The sequence below is a fragment of the Nematolebias whitei genome, chromosome 22 (assembly GCF_014905685.2).
Source record: "Nematolebias whitei isolate Nwh7 chromosome 22, NemWhi1, whole genome shotgun sequence".
NCBI classification, from domain to species: Eukaryota; Metazoa; Chordata; class Actinopteri; order Cyprinodontiformes; family Rivulidae; genus Nematolebias; species Nematolebias whitei.
In genome coordinates, this window is record NC_056519.1 from 16204224 (window position 1) to 16220013 (window position 15790).

The following is a 15790-nucleotide window of genomic DNA, read 5'->3' on the forward strand; positions in this document are numbered from 1 at the left end:
ATATGGATATCTGTTATAGCTAACAAAAGAAAAGCATTACAACAAAATAAATAAAGGCCTGTTTGGTTGTCAAAATCAATAATCCAAAATCTATTTTTCTTGCAATAAAAATATTTTGTTTTTACCCAAACATGTTACAGTGGTGCATCCAGAGCAAGTGTTTTGTTTAAAATTAAGCTAAATGAAAGAAGAAAAAAAAAACAACTGTAAACTTTTACATATGGCGCTCTCAACAATTTGGTTGTTGGTCTCCGTTGATCAAGTCCTGTGTTTTCAACGTAACCACTTTGTCACATTAAGCAAGTATTCGGACCCATCTGAATCCTTGTTGGACCACTTTTACCAGTCCCCGGATAAAAAAGTGAAGGATTGGATTCAGTATTTTAAAAAACAATCAAGAGAAGAAAGTTAATTTTAGTTTAAAACATATTTACTGTTTTTTTTTTTGTGTCATTCCTCTTCTCCACAGCAATTATTACTATCACATGCACATGGCTAATTGTGCATATCAGGCGATGATGTAATTTAGAGACTTTTAGCTACTTAAAGAGTAGCCAATAGATATTTTCCTTACTGAACAGCTCTTAGCTCAGGCCCAGCAAATAGTCGGTGCCAAGTTAGCATTGATTGTTCAGCACATGGTAGTGGACCAACAGAGGGAGGATCAATCATTTACTGGAATTTATTCTGACGTAATGGCATGGCTCTAAGTTGTGTCTCTGAATGTGGAAAACCAAATTAGTTCTTTATTTTTAAAGCGTGAGTTAAGAACCAGCTCCTGCACCAGCCCTGGAGCATATTTAGTGGAAAATACTCTACAACAGGGATGTTCAACTAAATTGCTCAGGGAGCCACAGTTACTGAAAACTCAGAGCTCTGGATATTAGAGCTGAAATTTTTGGCCCGAGCCCCCAGACAGACCAAACCAGACCTAAAATTTGGGCCGGGTTGGGCCAAAATTATGTGCTTGATGGGTGGGCCGTGTCAGTCTTGGGCTTTTGATGCGGTTTGACGAATCATACAGCACAAAGAAAACTAAATAAGAATGAACAATATAAAATTGTGTTAATCTACTTGTTGAGGAGGAGGCAGTAAGTTTACCGATGAGGAGAGAAATAAAATAGAGTTGAGCAGTTAATAAAACTGTGAAGAGAGAGTAATGCTGGCACATTGTGCAACAATTGAGCATGTGGCCTTTGCTCTTATCACACATTTGAGGATTTGCACTTGACTCACAACAAGTGACATAATGGAACTGGGAAGTATTAAACAAAAAGCTAAAATGACCGACTGTTTGAAAGAGGTAAAAAAAAAAAAGACCAGTTAAGCTTCAGATGGACAATGGGATCATCAGCCGCGCATCCGCTAACTGGCCGGTTGAACGAGGTTAAAAAAAGACATCTTCATCTTTAGAGTGAATTTTTTTAGGCTCGTTTTGTATGCTAATATCCATTTGGTGATTTGTTACTAAACAAGAAATCTTCTATCTTACTTTCTTTGAAATATATTTTTAAGACTACCATGTCAAACTGATTTGCTTACAAAAGCAGTAAAAGCTTAATAAAAAAAAAGTTTTTTTGGGGGGTGGGGGGTTCGGGCTTGTAATTACAATTAGTCGGGTCAGGTCGGGCTCGGAAAAAAATGCCTGAGGGCTAGGTCCAGGCCAGGCTGGATTTTTTTTAGGCCCGAATGCAACTCTACCAAACATCCAGCAGTTATTGTCATTAAGTTTGTTTGTTTTAAGATTTAAAATGGGAGTTTGACATAAAAATGAACCCACTGGTGGGCCGAACTGAGTTCACTCGTGGGCCTGATTTGGCCCCCGGGCCACCGGTTGAATAGTCCTGCTTTATAAGGTATCAAAGACTATTGTAAATTAATTTAAAAATAATTTATAAAAGATATTCTGACTTTTTTTTTACATGGTTATAATTTACATACAGTGTAATTACAGAACATGGTCCGGCAGTGTCGTAAACACAATTCTAATTTTCCATTGTATGCCTACAAACATCTGGGGACCAGTCTTACCTCTGTAGATGGTGGGAAGGGGCAGTGAGGACAGACCCTGGCTTTGCATCTGCTGCTGCTGCTGAAGTCTCCTCTTAGCCTCCAGAACCGGGTTCTCAAACTGGGTTCTTCTATTTATATGACTGTGGTAACAAAAGAACAAAGACTTCACATTTCCCAGCACCCTGCTGAATCTATCGTAACCTCTCTTTTGATGTAGATCACATGTAATAAACATGACGCTGCAGCAGATATTGCTATGATGGTTAATTTAATGGCTCAGATTATGTCAAAGCAGAATGGGTTTGTGGAAAAAAACAAGCAAACAAAAAAAGCTACTGAGTTTGGACCTTTTTATCCCTTTTTGTTTATTTTGCGAGGAAACCCATAATGTTCCACGTTGTTCTTAATTTCGTCACTGACCACAATAAGTAAGTTATATTGGAGTGAAATAATTAGTCATTAGATATAAAGCTGCGTTGTGTAATGACGCACACAAACTCCCAGAACTTTTACTGAACACCTCCATTACAAACATTACGCAACAGCTTTACTCCATTTTTTACATAATTATATAACTTCAGGGTCTGGTAACTTCTTTCATGGTGTTTACATCACGAAAAAAGCAAGAAAATAAGAAGAGCGTCTCAAGAGGGGATTGCAGTATATTTGGTGTCATTCTGCAGGGTTTCTCGAGCCAAGTGACTCCCCATTGCCTGTCTAAAAATAGAACACCGTCCCTGTGCTCCAGCATGGAAAGCGTCCAGCCAAAAAAAATAAAAATAAATAAAAATAAAAAAGCATGACACCGCTCAATGAGGAGGGGTCAAAGCAGAACAGCATTGCAGCAGCTACTGATATGGAATGAAGAAAATGCTTGCTCTTGAGTTAATCTACTGATAAATACAATACAAGAGGATAATAGAAATATAGATAAGCACGCGCAGACTAATAAACTTCCTCTTCTCAGGCGCGTTGTTGAACTGTTCCTAATAAACATGATTAATACTGCGCCAACAGGCCGCCATGAAAATCAAGCCTTCAAATATTAAACATGCACTAAACTTACTCCACGTAGTAGCTCCCATAAATGGGGTCATCGATTTTCTCCCAGCCGTACGGAAGCTCTGGAAGGAAAAAAAAAGAATTAGGTAAAACAGCATTAATGAGAGTTTATTAATTCAATTTACTTACAGTAGTTCATTGATCTTGCATGGAAACATTTTAGAGGCAGAATTAGCTAACGGCGACTTATCACATGCTAAGTGTTGTTCTTTCTCAACAGGCTGGACATCATTTGGTTTATTTAATAATATAAACAGAACTTGCCTCATTGGTTGATTTAAAGAGGCTATTGGTTCTTTCATGTCTGCACCAGATGCATCCCTTTACAAGAAAACAAGTTTAAAACTACCACTAAGTTTAGGAAGAAGATTTTAAATCTGTGAAATATTTATGCCCTGTGCATTTTTTTCCAGGCTGTAAATTTTGTTTTGATGTGAGAACTTTGATAAGATTTAAAGCCTTATCTTAGACATGTCTGGTGTTTTATGGTTTCTCTCTGAATGTTGCAAAGTTGGATAAAGTTTGCAGACAGATGACGGGCAGATCAAACCATAAAATCTTGTGATAAAACACTAAATGGCATTTCGAAGTGTGAATGCTTTAGCTATACACAGAATTATTAAGAATGGACATGAAACATAAAAAGGAGAGTGAGTATAATGACGGCACTTTTTAAAGTTAACTTATTTTTCACAAAACATATAAACTAGGGATGCACAATATTATCGGTATGGTATTGGTATCGGCCAATATGAGCGATAAAGTTAAATATTGGACATTCCATCAAAATAACTTTACCGATATAAAAGGTGCTGTTTTATATAACTATATATATAGCAGGCCAAACTGACAAAGACCATGCAGAATAATGTAGTATTTTAATTCCACAGCAGAGAAAGCTTTTTAGTCTCTGCAAGTAGGTCTAGGAAAGAAAATATCGGTGTTGGTATCGGTTATCGGTCAATTAAGTTTTAATATATTGGTATATGGGATATCGACTAAAAATCAAATATCGTGCATCCCTAATAGAAAATATTGTCAGAAAAATCCCCAAAGTCCTGGCATGTTTTCAGGAAGCCGTACACCGCAGCTTTAACCTGAAATGTTTATCTGCCACTTATGAGAAAATATTCAAATGTTACATTTTGTTCACACCGGATCAGCTGTCTGCTGTCATCGAGCTTCTTAGCATTGAGAAAAAAAAAAAAAAAACATACAGTCAGTGGCCTTTCATCATGCCTGTTTACATCTGTTGACATGGCTCTGTAAAAAAGTGACAGCCCAAATATGTCTGCTTTTGAAGTTGCTTAGCAACAGGAGCTACAGACTTCGCCCGTGTGCAGCCAAAGAACGGCTGAAGATCGTTACATCATCGTATAAGAGACAATCTAAACATGGTGACACTTGTGGACAAGAGCTGAAGCTCAATGACATATATGAGGTCGACCGTTGTTAAAATGATAATTTGTTGGGGAAGGAATAAGCTGACAGTAAATATAATATGTAAATGGATTAATTAAGTGCTTTGAAAGACAATTAGAGACTTATTTTGGTCTTTAAGCCTTAAAAACACCAGAGGGATTGCTTTTACAGATGCTTTCTTGTTTTCTTTATGCCTCAGTTATGATCACTATACAAATATGCTCTATATCCACAAAACTGAATCGTGGAGGCATTAAATAAGACAGACGCACAAGAATATAGTTATTTCTTATGCTAAAAAGCTTCATTTAGAAGATAAAGGTGCAATCTTTAGCAGTATTAGTTCATATTGTTTATGCAAACATGATGTTAAGATTTAATGTTTCAAGTCCAAGGCCATAACTGGAATTGTACTGACAGATGAAAAGTCATTTTATTGTTTTTATTCAGGAGAGTATGAATGTCTGAGCCAAGTTTAATAAATATAGAGACAACGCTTGCTGAGGAAGGTCAATATAAACCAAAAATGTCAACCTCTTCGCAATGCTGAAGGAGAAGCCCGTAGGATTTATTGAGTGATGTTCGTCCTTGGAAACTCATTCAGTAGTAGTTAGAAACCACAAAACGACTTGTTCAGATAAAGTAAAGAGCAAAACAACTGTTTGCAGCTCTGGATGAATGCAAAGTGACTGAGGCTTCTGCTGCTTTTACTGTGATCAATTCCAATTGTATTCAGACACCAGCTTTTATCAATCCTCTGCACACAGCCTACTGATGGGACCGCTCTCTCTAAAAAAGCAAAAAACTCTTCCTCATTTGATTTCCGGGTTTTGACCAATTAGCATTTGAAGCACAACGCTGTATGCAGACTCCAGGATTTTTAGCATAATGGTGTAATATTTCAAAACAATTCAGCGTGCAGAGCGCGAGATGGACCTGCTAACAGAGCATCTCCCTGAATCTAGCACAGAGCTCGAGGACGGGGTTTTCAGACTAGCTTATGATTAGTGACCGTGCAAAGTTATTCAGGATGAGAGTGGATATGAGGGTGAAGAAAATGCTTCCTAATCAGAAAGGAAAACAATCAGAGAGAAAATTAATGCCCCTTTTCCATTAGTAGCTTTAGTACTGGTACAGCACGGTTCGGTACAGTACATATCTATATATATATATATATATATATATATATATGCATGTATATATATATACATACATACACAAGTCCTGCTAATGAACTTTAGTTCACCATTAAATCTCTGATGAAGCATAGTCTACAAAAAAAATCTATATTTAAAATTTTATACCTTTTTATTTCATCATTTGATGTATTTGCAATCATTGTGTCTACTTTTATTGCTCAGTTTAGATGTGTGGTTTTGTTTCTTGTTCACAGATACATAAATGTATATATATTATTATTTTTTTATTTTTTTAGCTTAGAAGTTCTTGTTTTGTGATTTGTACATATGTGGGTTAGAATAAAGTTGTACTAAAGGCCACAGCTTTTCTTTAAACATATTTGAGGGAAATATTCCTGAGAAATCCAATAATTTTGTGTCTTTTTATGATTTTTTTTCAGCTGAGTTAACTTTAACAGATTATTTAATAGCCATCAAAGAGAAAACAGGATTTCTTGATAAAGCCGGCAGTTTATTTTTTTTTTATCTTGACTGATATACTTTTTTTTTTAATACATAAAATGTTTTAAAAATCCTTTCCATCCTCCGTCCCAGCCAGTCCGAGCAACGACCTTCTGCGAGTCGGCTCGAATGATCCTTCATGGTGACCAGCTGAGCTCGGAGGTGGGAAGATGATGCCCTGCCAGGCCCGACTCTGAGGCTCCGGGGGAGAGGACCGGGGAGACAGGCTGAGCTCCATCTAGCTCGCTCTGAATTTTGTCGTCGGCCACCAAGCACAAAAAACGCCAGCGCTTCACGATGTTGTCATTAAAAAAAATCTTAAATGTAGATTCAGCTGCTGCTCTGCGTTCCTTAATAATTACAAATGGCGGATCGGTGTGAAAAGTTTCTGAAAGATCCAGTGACTTCTACCTCTGACCAATCAGTACCCGACAGTGTTCTGACGTCACATTTTGGTACTTGCTCAGCCCACTTGGAACCACAGAACCAAGGGTTCTGGAAAAAAATGGACCCGTTCTACGTACCATTACTAATGGAAAAGCCTTGGTATTGTGCTGAGTCGAGTAGAGCCGTGCTGTACTGTTACTAATAGAAAAGGGGTATAAAACACTTTGGGCTCCTGAGGAACCAACGTCTTGTGACAAAGACACACAAACATGCATACATAAAGCACTTAATGCACCATGTGACAGTTGCAGGATACCCCCTCTTGGCCTAGTTTGCAGAAGAAATAAGAAAAACAATGCTTGTGCTCCTGCCATTTGCCTTCCTGAACCCCTATCCCAATCCCCTCAACACAAACAAAGTTTCAGCACAATTTTTTGCATGCACATTGACTAAAATGTGTACTTGCTCCCCCGACACACAAATACACACACTGTTGTGAGTGATATAGCAGCGTACAACGGAATACTGTGAGGAGGCTGACAGCCCACGGGATTACCTCCTGCACACCCAGCTACATTTCTTAGCCCATCTCCACTCATTAAATATGAAAGAGTGTGTTTCATGTTCTCACCTTTACTTGGTGGCACACACACACATGCACATACATGCAGATTATGTCATACACACTCGCACAGTTCCCGTCCTTTTATCGTATGCACGCACGTGAACGCGAACAAACGCAGGAGATCAAAGGGATGTCATGTAGCTCAGCAGTCTTCTAATGAAAAGCTTTTCTATTATAAACTCCACAGGAAAGCTGCAGGAAGCCAGAAACGTGTTTGCATTCAGAATGAAGAAAAAGGCTGAAGGACTCTCAACGCCACGGTCTCCAAAGATAATTACAGTTTGACAACTTGCTATCTATTCTCATGTTCAGTTGTGTTTGCCCTAACGAGTCATTCCAATCAAACGCTCAAAGACAGAAAATAATAGATCAAATTATCAATTTGCAAACCAGACAGTTTTTGGTAAATGTTTTAAAAATTCTATAATTGCCTAATTATTAATATGTTTATTGCATTGTGCATGGTTGTACGACAATCGAAGAAACTGATCAACAATCTGTGAAAAAGAGCTTTTTGGGCTCATTAGGACGGTGATCCTCCTCTAAGGGTAAGGGCCAAATGTTAGAATGATAGAAAACTGGTTTGTCAAATAATTAATGTATGAATGAATGAAACATTTATCCACGAGTTAACTGAGGCTAAGATGAAGTCTTCAATGACAAGAACGTAAATTTTGAATACAAAGTTTTTACCATCTTGAGGTAATGAAACTATAAGACAATGAAAATAACTGATAAATTATAATTTAGCAATCATACATAGGCCTGTCGCAATAAACAATAAATCAATTAATCACATGATAAACGAAAAATTTCTACCTCATTTTTATTTATCAGCTTTATCGTTTCTTCTGGTCTCTCTCTTTCTACTGGACACTGGATGACAAAAGGCTAAACTCCGGTGCGCTTCACTGACCCCTCCTCCCTTTCTCTTTAAAATCCATTTTAACCGTCCAAAATCAAATTTTTTGGGATAGTCAAAAGCAGCTAAGCTGAGAAGCTAAGCTAACAGGTCAAGCTCAGGAAAAAACCTCCGCCTTGTCGAAGTTCCAAAATTCACGGTTGAAACCCGTGCCTTCATGTAAAAAAGTTGTTTTTCTCTGCAAAAAGAAGGTGAGAACTTGTTTATTGATTTTTTTAAATTAAAAGCTTTGTGTGACAAATGCTATGCTAAAGAGCTCAAACCACACAGAGCGTCCGCCAATTTGAGAACCAAAAAAAAGGAAGGAGAGACAGCCCATGTCACATCAAGGAGCCTCCCTCCCATTTTTCTTAGAGACACGCTGCTTGTTCCCTCACTATCCATCCTTCGGTTCAAACAGTCTTATACTGCCATCCGGTGGTCAAAAAATGTACTACACACAAAACAAATTAAACATTTCTTCTTAAACTTGACAATAATAACAAATTATTGTCAAATTTCAAACAATATTATTGTTTATCGCAATAATTTCTGAAACAATTAATCACCCAGCAAAATTTGTTATCGTGACAGGCCTAATCATATAAGATAAAAACCTAAATATTTGCTGTAGGTCCTAATTTGAATAAAAAAAAAACCCAAGCAATCCATAAAAGCCACGTAGCTGTGCTACTGATTTCCTGAGTTGTTTTATCACCAGAAGACTTACAACAGTTTTACGTTAAAGTAGACCAAGAAACAAGCCAGAAGATGTGGCCATCATTACAAACAGTCCCTTTCATTATTTGTGAAACTATAGATAGACTTGACATTTTCCTACAGTAGGTTTGGGAAGATAAACCTCCAACTCTAGCACAATTTTCATTAAGACCATAATTGTATCAGCTGCATACCTACAGATGAGATGTTCGGGATCATCTCAGTGCAGCATAAAAAAGGTCCATTGTCTTCCTCAGTTGGCAGCAGAGCACTGGTGTGGTATCTGGTTCATCTACATACTCATCACCCTTATGTTGGTCCACTGGGGAAACTACCAGAAACTAGCTTAAAGAAGTCAGTTTTGAGAACCACCAAACAAAATAACAGAGTTTGGTCAATCAGCTCAGTACAAAGTATTAAAAAGGTACATTTAGTGGAACTGGTGACTTTTAACATATCCACTTCATTGAAGCAAACTGTCCCAGTGCATGCTAAAGATAATGACTCAAAGACACCAACAGAACCACATCCTCTGCCAAAAGCAAACAAAACCCTGAAGTTTCCGAACCAGACACCCTCTTCTCCACAACCTTCCTTTTCATAAACATCACAAACAGGATCAGACAAGTGGCAGACGGTGTACAGTCTAACCCGCACCGAGAATGAAATTGACTTTGAAGCCCAGAATGTGGACACTATCATGGTCTACCACTCTACAAGAGTCGTCCCAATTCCCCATTTCATATTAAAGAGACATAACATGACAGCCCCGCAGTGTCCACACCTTTCAGCTCTGTGGCGTGACCTTCTTCCACCTATGGTGTCTTTTCGACATGGTGACCAGAATTGGGAGATCCTCAAACGGTTCCTTTCGCCACCCAACACCATCGCCAGCTTGAATTTGCAGTTCCCCACCCAAACCAAACACAGCCTGGGAGGGGCCACGCTTTCCTTTTCCGAGTCAATTTGCATGAGCCAAATTAAGGCCAACTATAATTCTTCTCGTTGGCCTTGTTGATTTCTATCACATCCCAGGTCTTACTCACAATCCTTCTGTACCTATCCTCTGGTAGAACAGACCTCCTTCAGCTTGATGCAAATATTGTTGCTTCTATATGAAATTAGGTTTTCATGTGGGAACATATGAGAAATTGTTTGAAAATATATAAATTACGCAGCAATATCTGTTCTTTATATTAAGTTAAGACTACATTAAAAAATATTTTGTTGGTAATGAATGAAACAAGAGATGTATCTGGACACTGGGGGCTTTAAGATCTAGACTAAGGAAGCATAAATCACCGCTATGATTCATGACTAAATCTTCTGCAGCCACACTTCATGAATAGATCATACTGTGCAGTGAATACCTCTCAGTCGTATCAGTTCATCCACATCAGCCAGTTGACATTCTTCAGCACATTTTCATGTTGCATATTCTTCCTTCATGCCATTTTTTTTTTTGCAATGCTGTGGATGCATTGCCTCACTTACTCAGAAGTGCTTTTTCCTTCAACGAGCAGCTGATAAAGACTGAACACACAAGGATCATCTTTTAGCTCGCTCTCTGTTGTCTGGCTCCTCAGAGTCTTGTCTATAACTTCCCTGTCGGCTGCCTGCAGTGGAATACTAAATCCACATGAGCTAGGACACAGAAAAATGTCTGTGGGTGCTGTTCAGAACAGACTGCTTATCATTTGCTGCAGATATATGTATGTGTGTGTGTGTGTGCGTGTGTATAAATACTAAAATAAACTACTAATTACTACTATTCTTACTTTGCAGTTTTTCACTTATCACAGGGGAGCTGAGAAATGAACCCCCCGCGATAAACGAGGGATTACTGTGTGTATATATATATATATATATATATATATATATATATATATATGTGTGTGTGTGTGTATGCAGATATATTTATAAAAACCAGTCACCCCAATCATTTGAGGAAACTATGCATTCTATTTTTACATTGTTTAAAAGTATAGTTTCCTCAAATGGTTTGGGGTGGCTGAAGAATAATGTATGGAAGTCAAGGCCACCATTGGCCACCCCCTGGCTCCACCACTGCACCAGGCAGTGGATAAAATTGTGTTCTTTGTTCGTCAGGATCCGTCACTCTGAGCAACCTCGGACAAGCAAAAAAATGGAAAAATAAAAACAATAACCTATTCCTGTCCTCCTTCCCAGTGTAACTCCTAAACACTTGAATACCTTGCACCAAAAACATTCAGGTTAGCTTGCATTCAATTCCATGTTAGAAAAGCACTCATCACAAAAACTACAAACGTTCACTATTCCAATCCTTTACTGACAGAAGACATCGGCGTATCGCTTCTTCAAGATGGTTTTCATGCCCACAAGTTTGAACATTCTGTTAAATCAGTGTTTGTTTTTTTTAATGTGGGCCTGAGAGCTGGAAACCACACGACCTTCAGAAGACTGTGCCCACACCCTTTATTCTGTTTCTCACGACTGTGAAAAGCAAAGTGGTGGAAATTAATTACTTTTAGTTTTCAGTCACTAACATTTAAAGTCCTTTTTTTACGGGGCAGTGGCACTGTGCACGGTTTAAAGTTGTCGCCTTTGAAAGCAGCACACATTTGCACAACACAACTCTCAGCTGATTAATAAAAAAAAAATTATACCGCACAGCTAATATGCAGCTTGGAAATTTGCAGATAACTAAATAATCCAGAAAAAATCAATTAGATTTAAAAATGTCTCTGGAATACAGCGAACAAATAAGATTTGCTGCAATTTGGACATTTTAAAGGCACAAAAGCCAAAAAAAAAAAAAAAAGAACATTTCAGAGTGTGACTAAATGTGCAACAGAACAATTTATGAAATTATTATTTTTATTTTAATCTTAAAGTTCACATCCAGCTGCTTTGGAGCATATCTAGAAAACTTTATGTATTCAATTCATTTGTAAAATCAGTTCTAGATATTGAAAAAAAAAAAAACTGTGCGATTAAACATTTGAAAATGTAATTTCTTACGACATAAATAAAGCGAGGAGCTTATTGCACAGATGTGTTTGATAAAGTGCAGCCAAATAAGCTAATTTTTAACATTTTGAAAGTGAAACCATCTGCTTTTGATTATAACGTCACATATGAAACATTTCAGACACTTAAATCTGATCTCTTCTCTTCCTGTCTCTGTTGGAAACCATTTTTAGTCCATCTGTTTTTTTAAACACTTCTTCCCTCACATCTCATTTTAATTACCCTTATTTTTTTCTATTTATGTCATTAAAACAGCAGATTTGAAAAAAATAATTTGTATTTCTACCATCATAAGTTTATGAGAGTGGTATACTCTGAAGGCAGCAATTAAGAGCTTTTATGCTAATGTAATTTACGTATAATGTAATAATACCATTTACTGTAATTGAATAATAATATGAAATAAAATGTACCTTGGTAAACATTAATCCTGCACAAAAACATCCACTGTAACGTATTTTTCAGACTATATAGCACACTTAAAATCCTTTAATTTTCTCAAAAATCGACAGTGAGCATAATCTGGTGCGCTTTATGTATTAATTCCGGTTGTGCTTACTGACCTTGAACCGATTTTATGTGGTTATTGTAAATGAGTTCAATAAAGTTTGACTTATATGACTGTTTTGTTTCGCTTAATGCGCCTTAATGTGTGCCTTAAATATGAAAACAGACACGTTCATTGATATTGCACTTTATAATCTGGTGTGCCTTATAGTCCGAATAATATGCTACACATGCAATGAAGTAAAATAAGTTAGTGTTTCTGTAAAGGAAAATAAGCCTGCTGTCCACTTGCTAAACATATACACTCCAAGACGTTCATTTGTGAATTGAACTTGTATCCACAGTAAGGGATTAAATGCATACTGGGATTATTAGGTCATTAATTTGTGACATTAATAAAACAGAGGTAGACACATGGAAATATTCCAGGTTGTCCAGTGGGCAGTCGATAAAATCTGGTTGTTAGTCAAAAGTTTTGGTTGTCCTAAACATTTACAACAAAGAAGGCATAAAGCTAAGGAAAAATGTAATTTAATAAGTATACTGCACTCTATACAATGTTTACTATATACAAATGTTCTCAGTCAGCCATCTTTTTTTCCATTTACACTTTATTTATCCAGGTAGTCTCATTGAGCCACGAGAACTCATTTTCAAGAGAGACCTGTTAGGGAGCAGATGGGGGTTAAGGGCCTTGTGAGTGGCTTCTTTCAGAAGCTGCTCGAGTGGAACTTCCTCGTTCTCCTCCTCTTCCTCGACAGACTTGACAAGAGAGGCACTCGCAATGTATTTACAGCAAAGATTAAAGCAGAAAAAAATAATTTGGCTGATTTTTTTTTTTTCTACACGAAGTAGTTATTCAAACACCTCTTCCCCACCGACCCAATAGCACACATCTGAGAGCTTTTCCTGCATACAGGTCACTTCTTAAAGGTTTAACGTAAAGGGGAGTTTACAGAGTATATACTTTAGTAAAAGTTCATAGTATACTGTGTACATGACCTTAGTAAAAGTACACAGTGTAGTGTCCTCTAATAAAGCGTTGAAGTCGTAAGAAGACTTTAATCTGCACCATGAAGACCAATTGAACTCTGAAGGGAGAGGGGGGTTTGAACGTTTCTGTAGTTTATGTTTTGAAGGTTTCTCAAGTATATTTAAAAAAAAGTTATACCACAGGAAGTTCTTTACAGAGTATAAATTAACTTTATATATATATATATATATATATATATTAATTTGCAAGTCTGACTTCTTCCCCTTGAATGATAATTTCATCCAAAGAGATTATATTTACAGGATTTTAGCTTATGTAGTAATTGAAAACTATTTATTTTCATATTTGATCATTTATTAAATTACATTTAGTACAGATACGGCTCAGTATGATTCTAAATATAATCAAGTTTAGCTCGTCCAAACAGGCACAACAGCTTTTTGTTTTTAAAACACCACACAGAAATGAATTTTGCAGATGTTTTACGATAAACTACAAAACACCTGAAAGTGACTCTCACAGAGAGAACTTCTGTATTTAGGGCCACTGGTTCACAACACAAACAGATCTAAAGTTACTTATGACTCAGACAAGACATTTAAGGAGGATTTGACACACACTTCATAAACTTAGAAAGCAAAAAAGAATAAAAAAAAATCAATTCAATTCGATTCAGTTTATTTATATAGCGCCAAGTCATAACAGAAGTCATGTCAGATATGGTTTTTGAACAGTCACTCAACTGTCTGTCATAATCCAAACTACAGTCAAAGTTTGAAAGGTACTCAATGAACCCATCGTCGTCTTCTGAGACTTGCAAAGCAATGTAAAATAATAAAAAAATAAAAACATAAAACGTGAAAGGAAAAACATGACTTGGCAAAATAAATTCTCACCTGAAAGGTAATTATACATCTACTCCACTACAGGGGGATCTAAAGTGGAGGAAAAACGGTAGATAAAAAGTACAAAAAATTGTCTTAAACAGCACAGTTTGACTTTTTAATGTGGAGCTCGGATTAATTTATTTTATCAGGAAATATGCTGATAATGGGACAGAAAATATAAGTACTGCATCAACAAGATTAGAACGTTTGCCTGGTGTGCAGTCCTGTTATAAAAACATGAATTAAAAGCCAGAAATAGAGTTTTTTTTCCTTAAAATATTGTGGCTTATCAGTTTAACAGAAAAGACGTGACTTTCAGGTTATGTTTAACATTTATTGTAGATTAGAACGTCCTTTGGAATTAATAGTAAGAACATTTACTTCTGACTTTTTAATTTTTTTTACTTTCACATAAAAGAGCTAAAAATATATCACATTTAGAAAATTGTGTTTGGTTTTTAAAAGAGTATTAGTATTACTGTACTTGCCGCCATACACGTCGCACCGCCGTATAAGTTGCATCAGTCTAAAAATGTCTAATAAAGTGGAAAAAACATAAACAAGTCGCTTCACCGTATAAGTCGCATCTATTATGTGTCATCGCTGACCACCCAGAAACGTGGGCCGGTGTTGTGCCAAAATTGATTGGCTGCCAAATGGCGGTCACGGGAGAGTGCACGGGAGGACTTTAACAAGAATTGAACAAGATTGACACTTAAAAACAATTATTTGTTTGCTCGAAATTATATCAAAGGTGTGTCTCAGTTTAACTTTTCCTTAATAAATGCACTTTGACGGTCAAATCAGCTGCATTTCACCTGGGCAGTGTCGCGAAATGCAGCTGATTTTGACATTTGCTCCAGGAGTTTCGGAGCGAGACAAAGGTGTCTTTGTAAGGTAAAACAAGTGTCTCATTAATAGCCACTTTTACCTATTGAGACACTTTGCTTGCCATATGACTCGAGCACCCTCTAGTGGCTGAAAATGGTAGTGATCAATAATTTTCCATATCAGAATGAATGAAATCGTCAGATCTCAGCCAAAAATTGGGTTATGAATATGGGGGGGGAGAAGAAATGTATATTAGTCGTTTCGGTGTACAAGTCGCAGGACTTGAAAATTTATGAAAAAGGTGCAACTTATATGGCAAAAAATACAGTAGAAGTCAGAATTTTATCTGTAGTAGATAGTAGTTTGGATCAGAGTCAGGTTTTTAAAAAAAAACCTAAAAAACAACTGTAGCACATTGCAAAGATCATGTCTGTATTAATATTCTCCTAACTTTGATAAGAACATTTACTTCTTACAGCGGAGAAAGGAATGTCCATTTTCCCCTAGGGATGTACCGATCCACTTTTTTTTTTACTTCCGATCCGATCCGAGTACCTAAATCTGGACATCGGCCGATACCGATACCGATCCCGTTCCGATATCATCATCATTATTGATTTTATATGAGGCTGTAATAATCTCCTCTCAAGTACAAATTGTACAAATATATGCATGCATTTCCAAAAAGGAAACTTGAGGTAAGTTTTATTAATAATGGATAAGTTTCAAAGTTAGAATTAAATTCAAACACAAGGCATGTTTTTTAAAATTTTTTATTCCTAGCTTTAA

The 15790-nt window shown here is 36.8% G+C and overlaps 1 protein-coding gene across 1 annotated transcript in view; it reads right to left on the bottom strand.

Moving 5' to 3' along the window:
* magi2a (membrane associated guanylate kinase, WW and PDZ domain containing 2a) overlaps nt 1-15790 on the bottom strand; it is a 326057-nt gene that overhangs the window by 57986 nt on the left and 252281 nt on the right. Inside the window, exons 7-8 of the mRNA XM_037695758.1 lie at nt 3080-3137; nt 2032-2153 (exon numbers count right to left, since the gene is read on the bottom strand). Coding sequence (XP_037551686.1) covers nt 2032-2153; nt 3080-3137 — 180 coding nt within the window. The remainder of the gene's footprint in view (nt 1-2031; nt 2154-3079; nt 3138-15790) is intronic.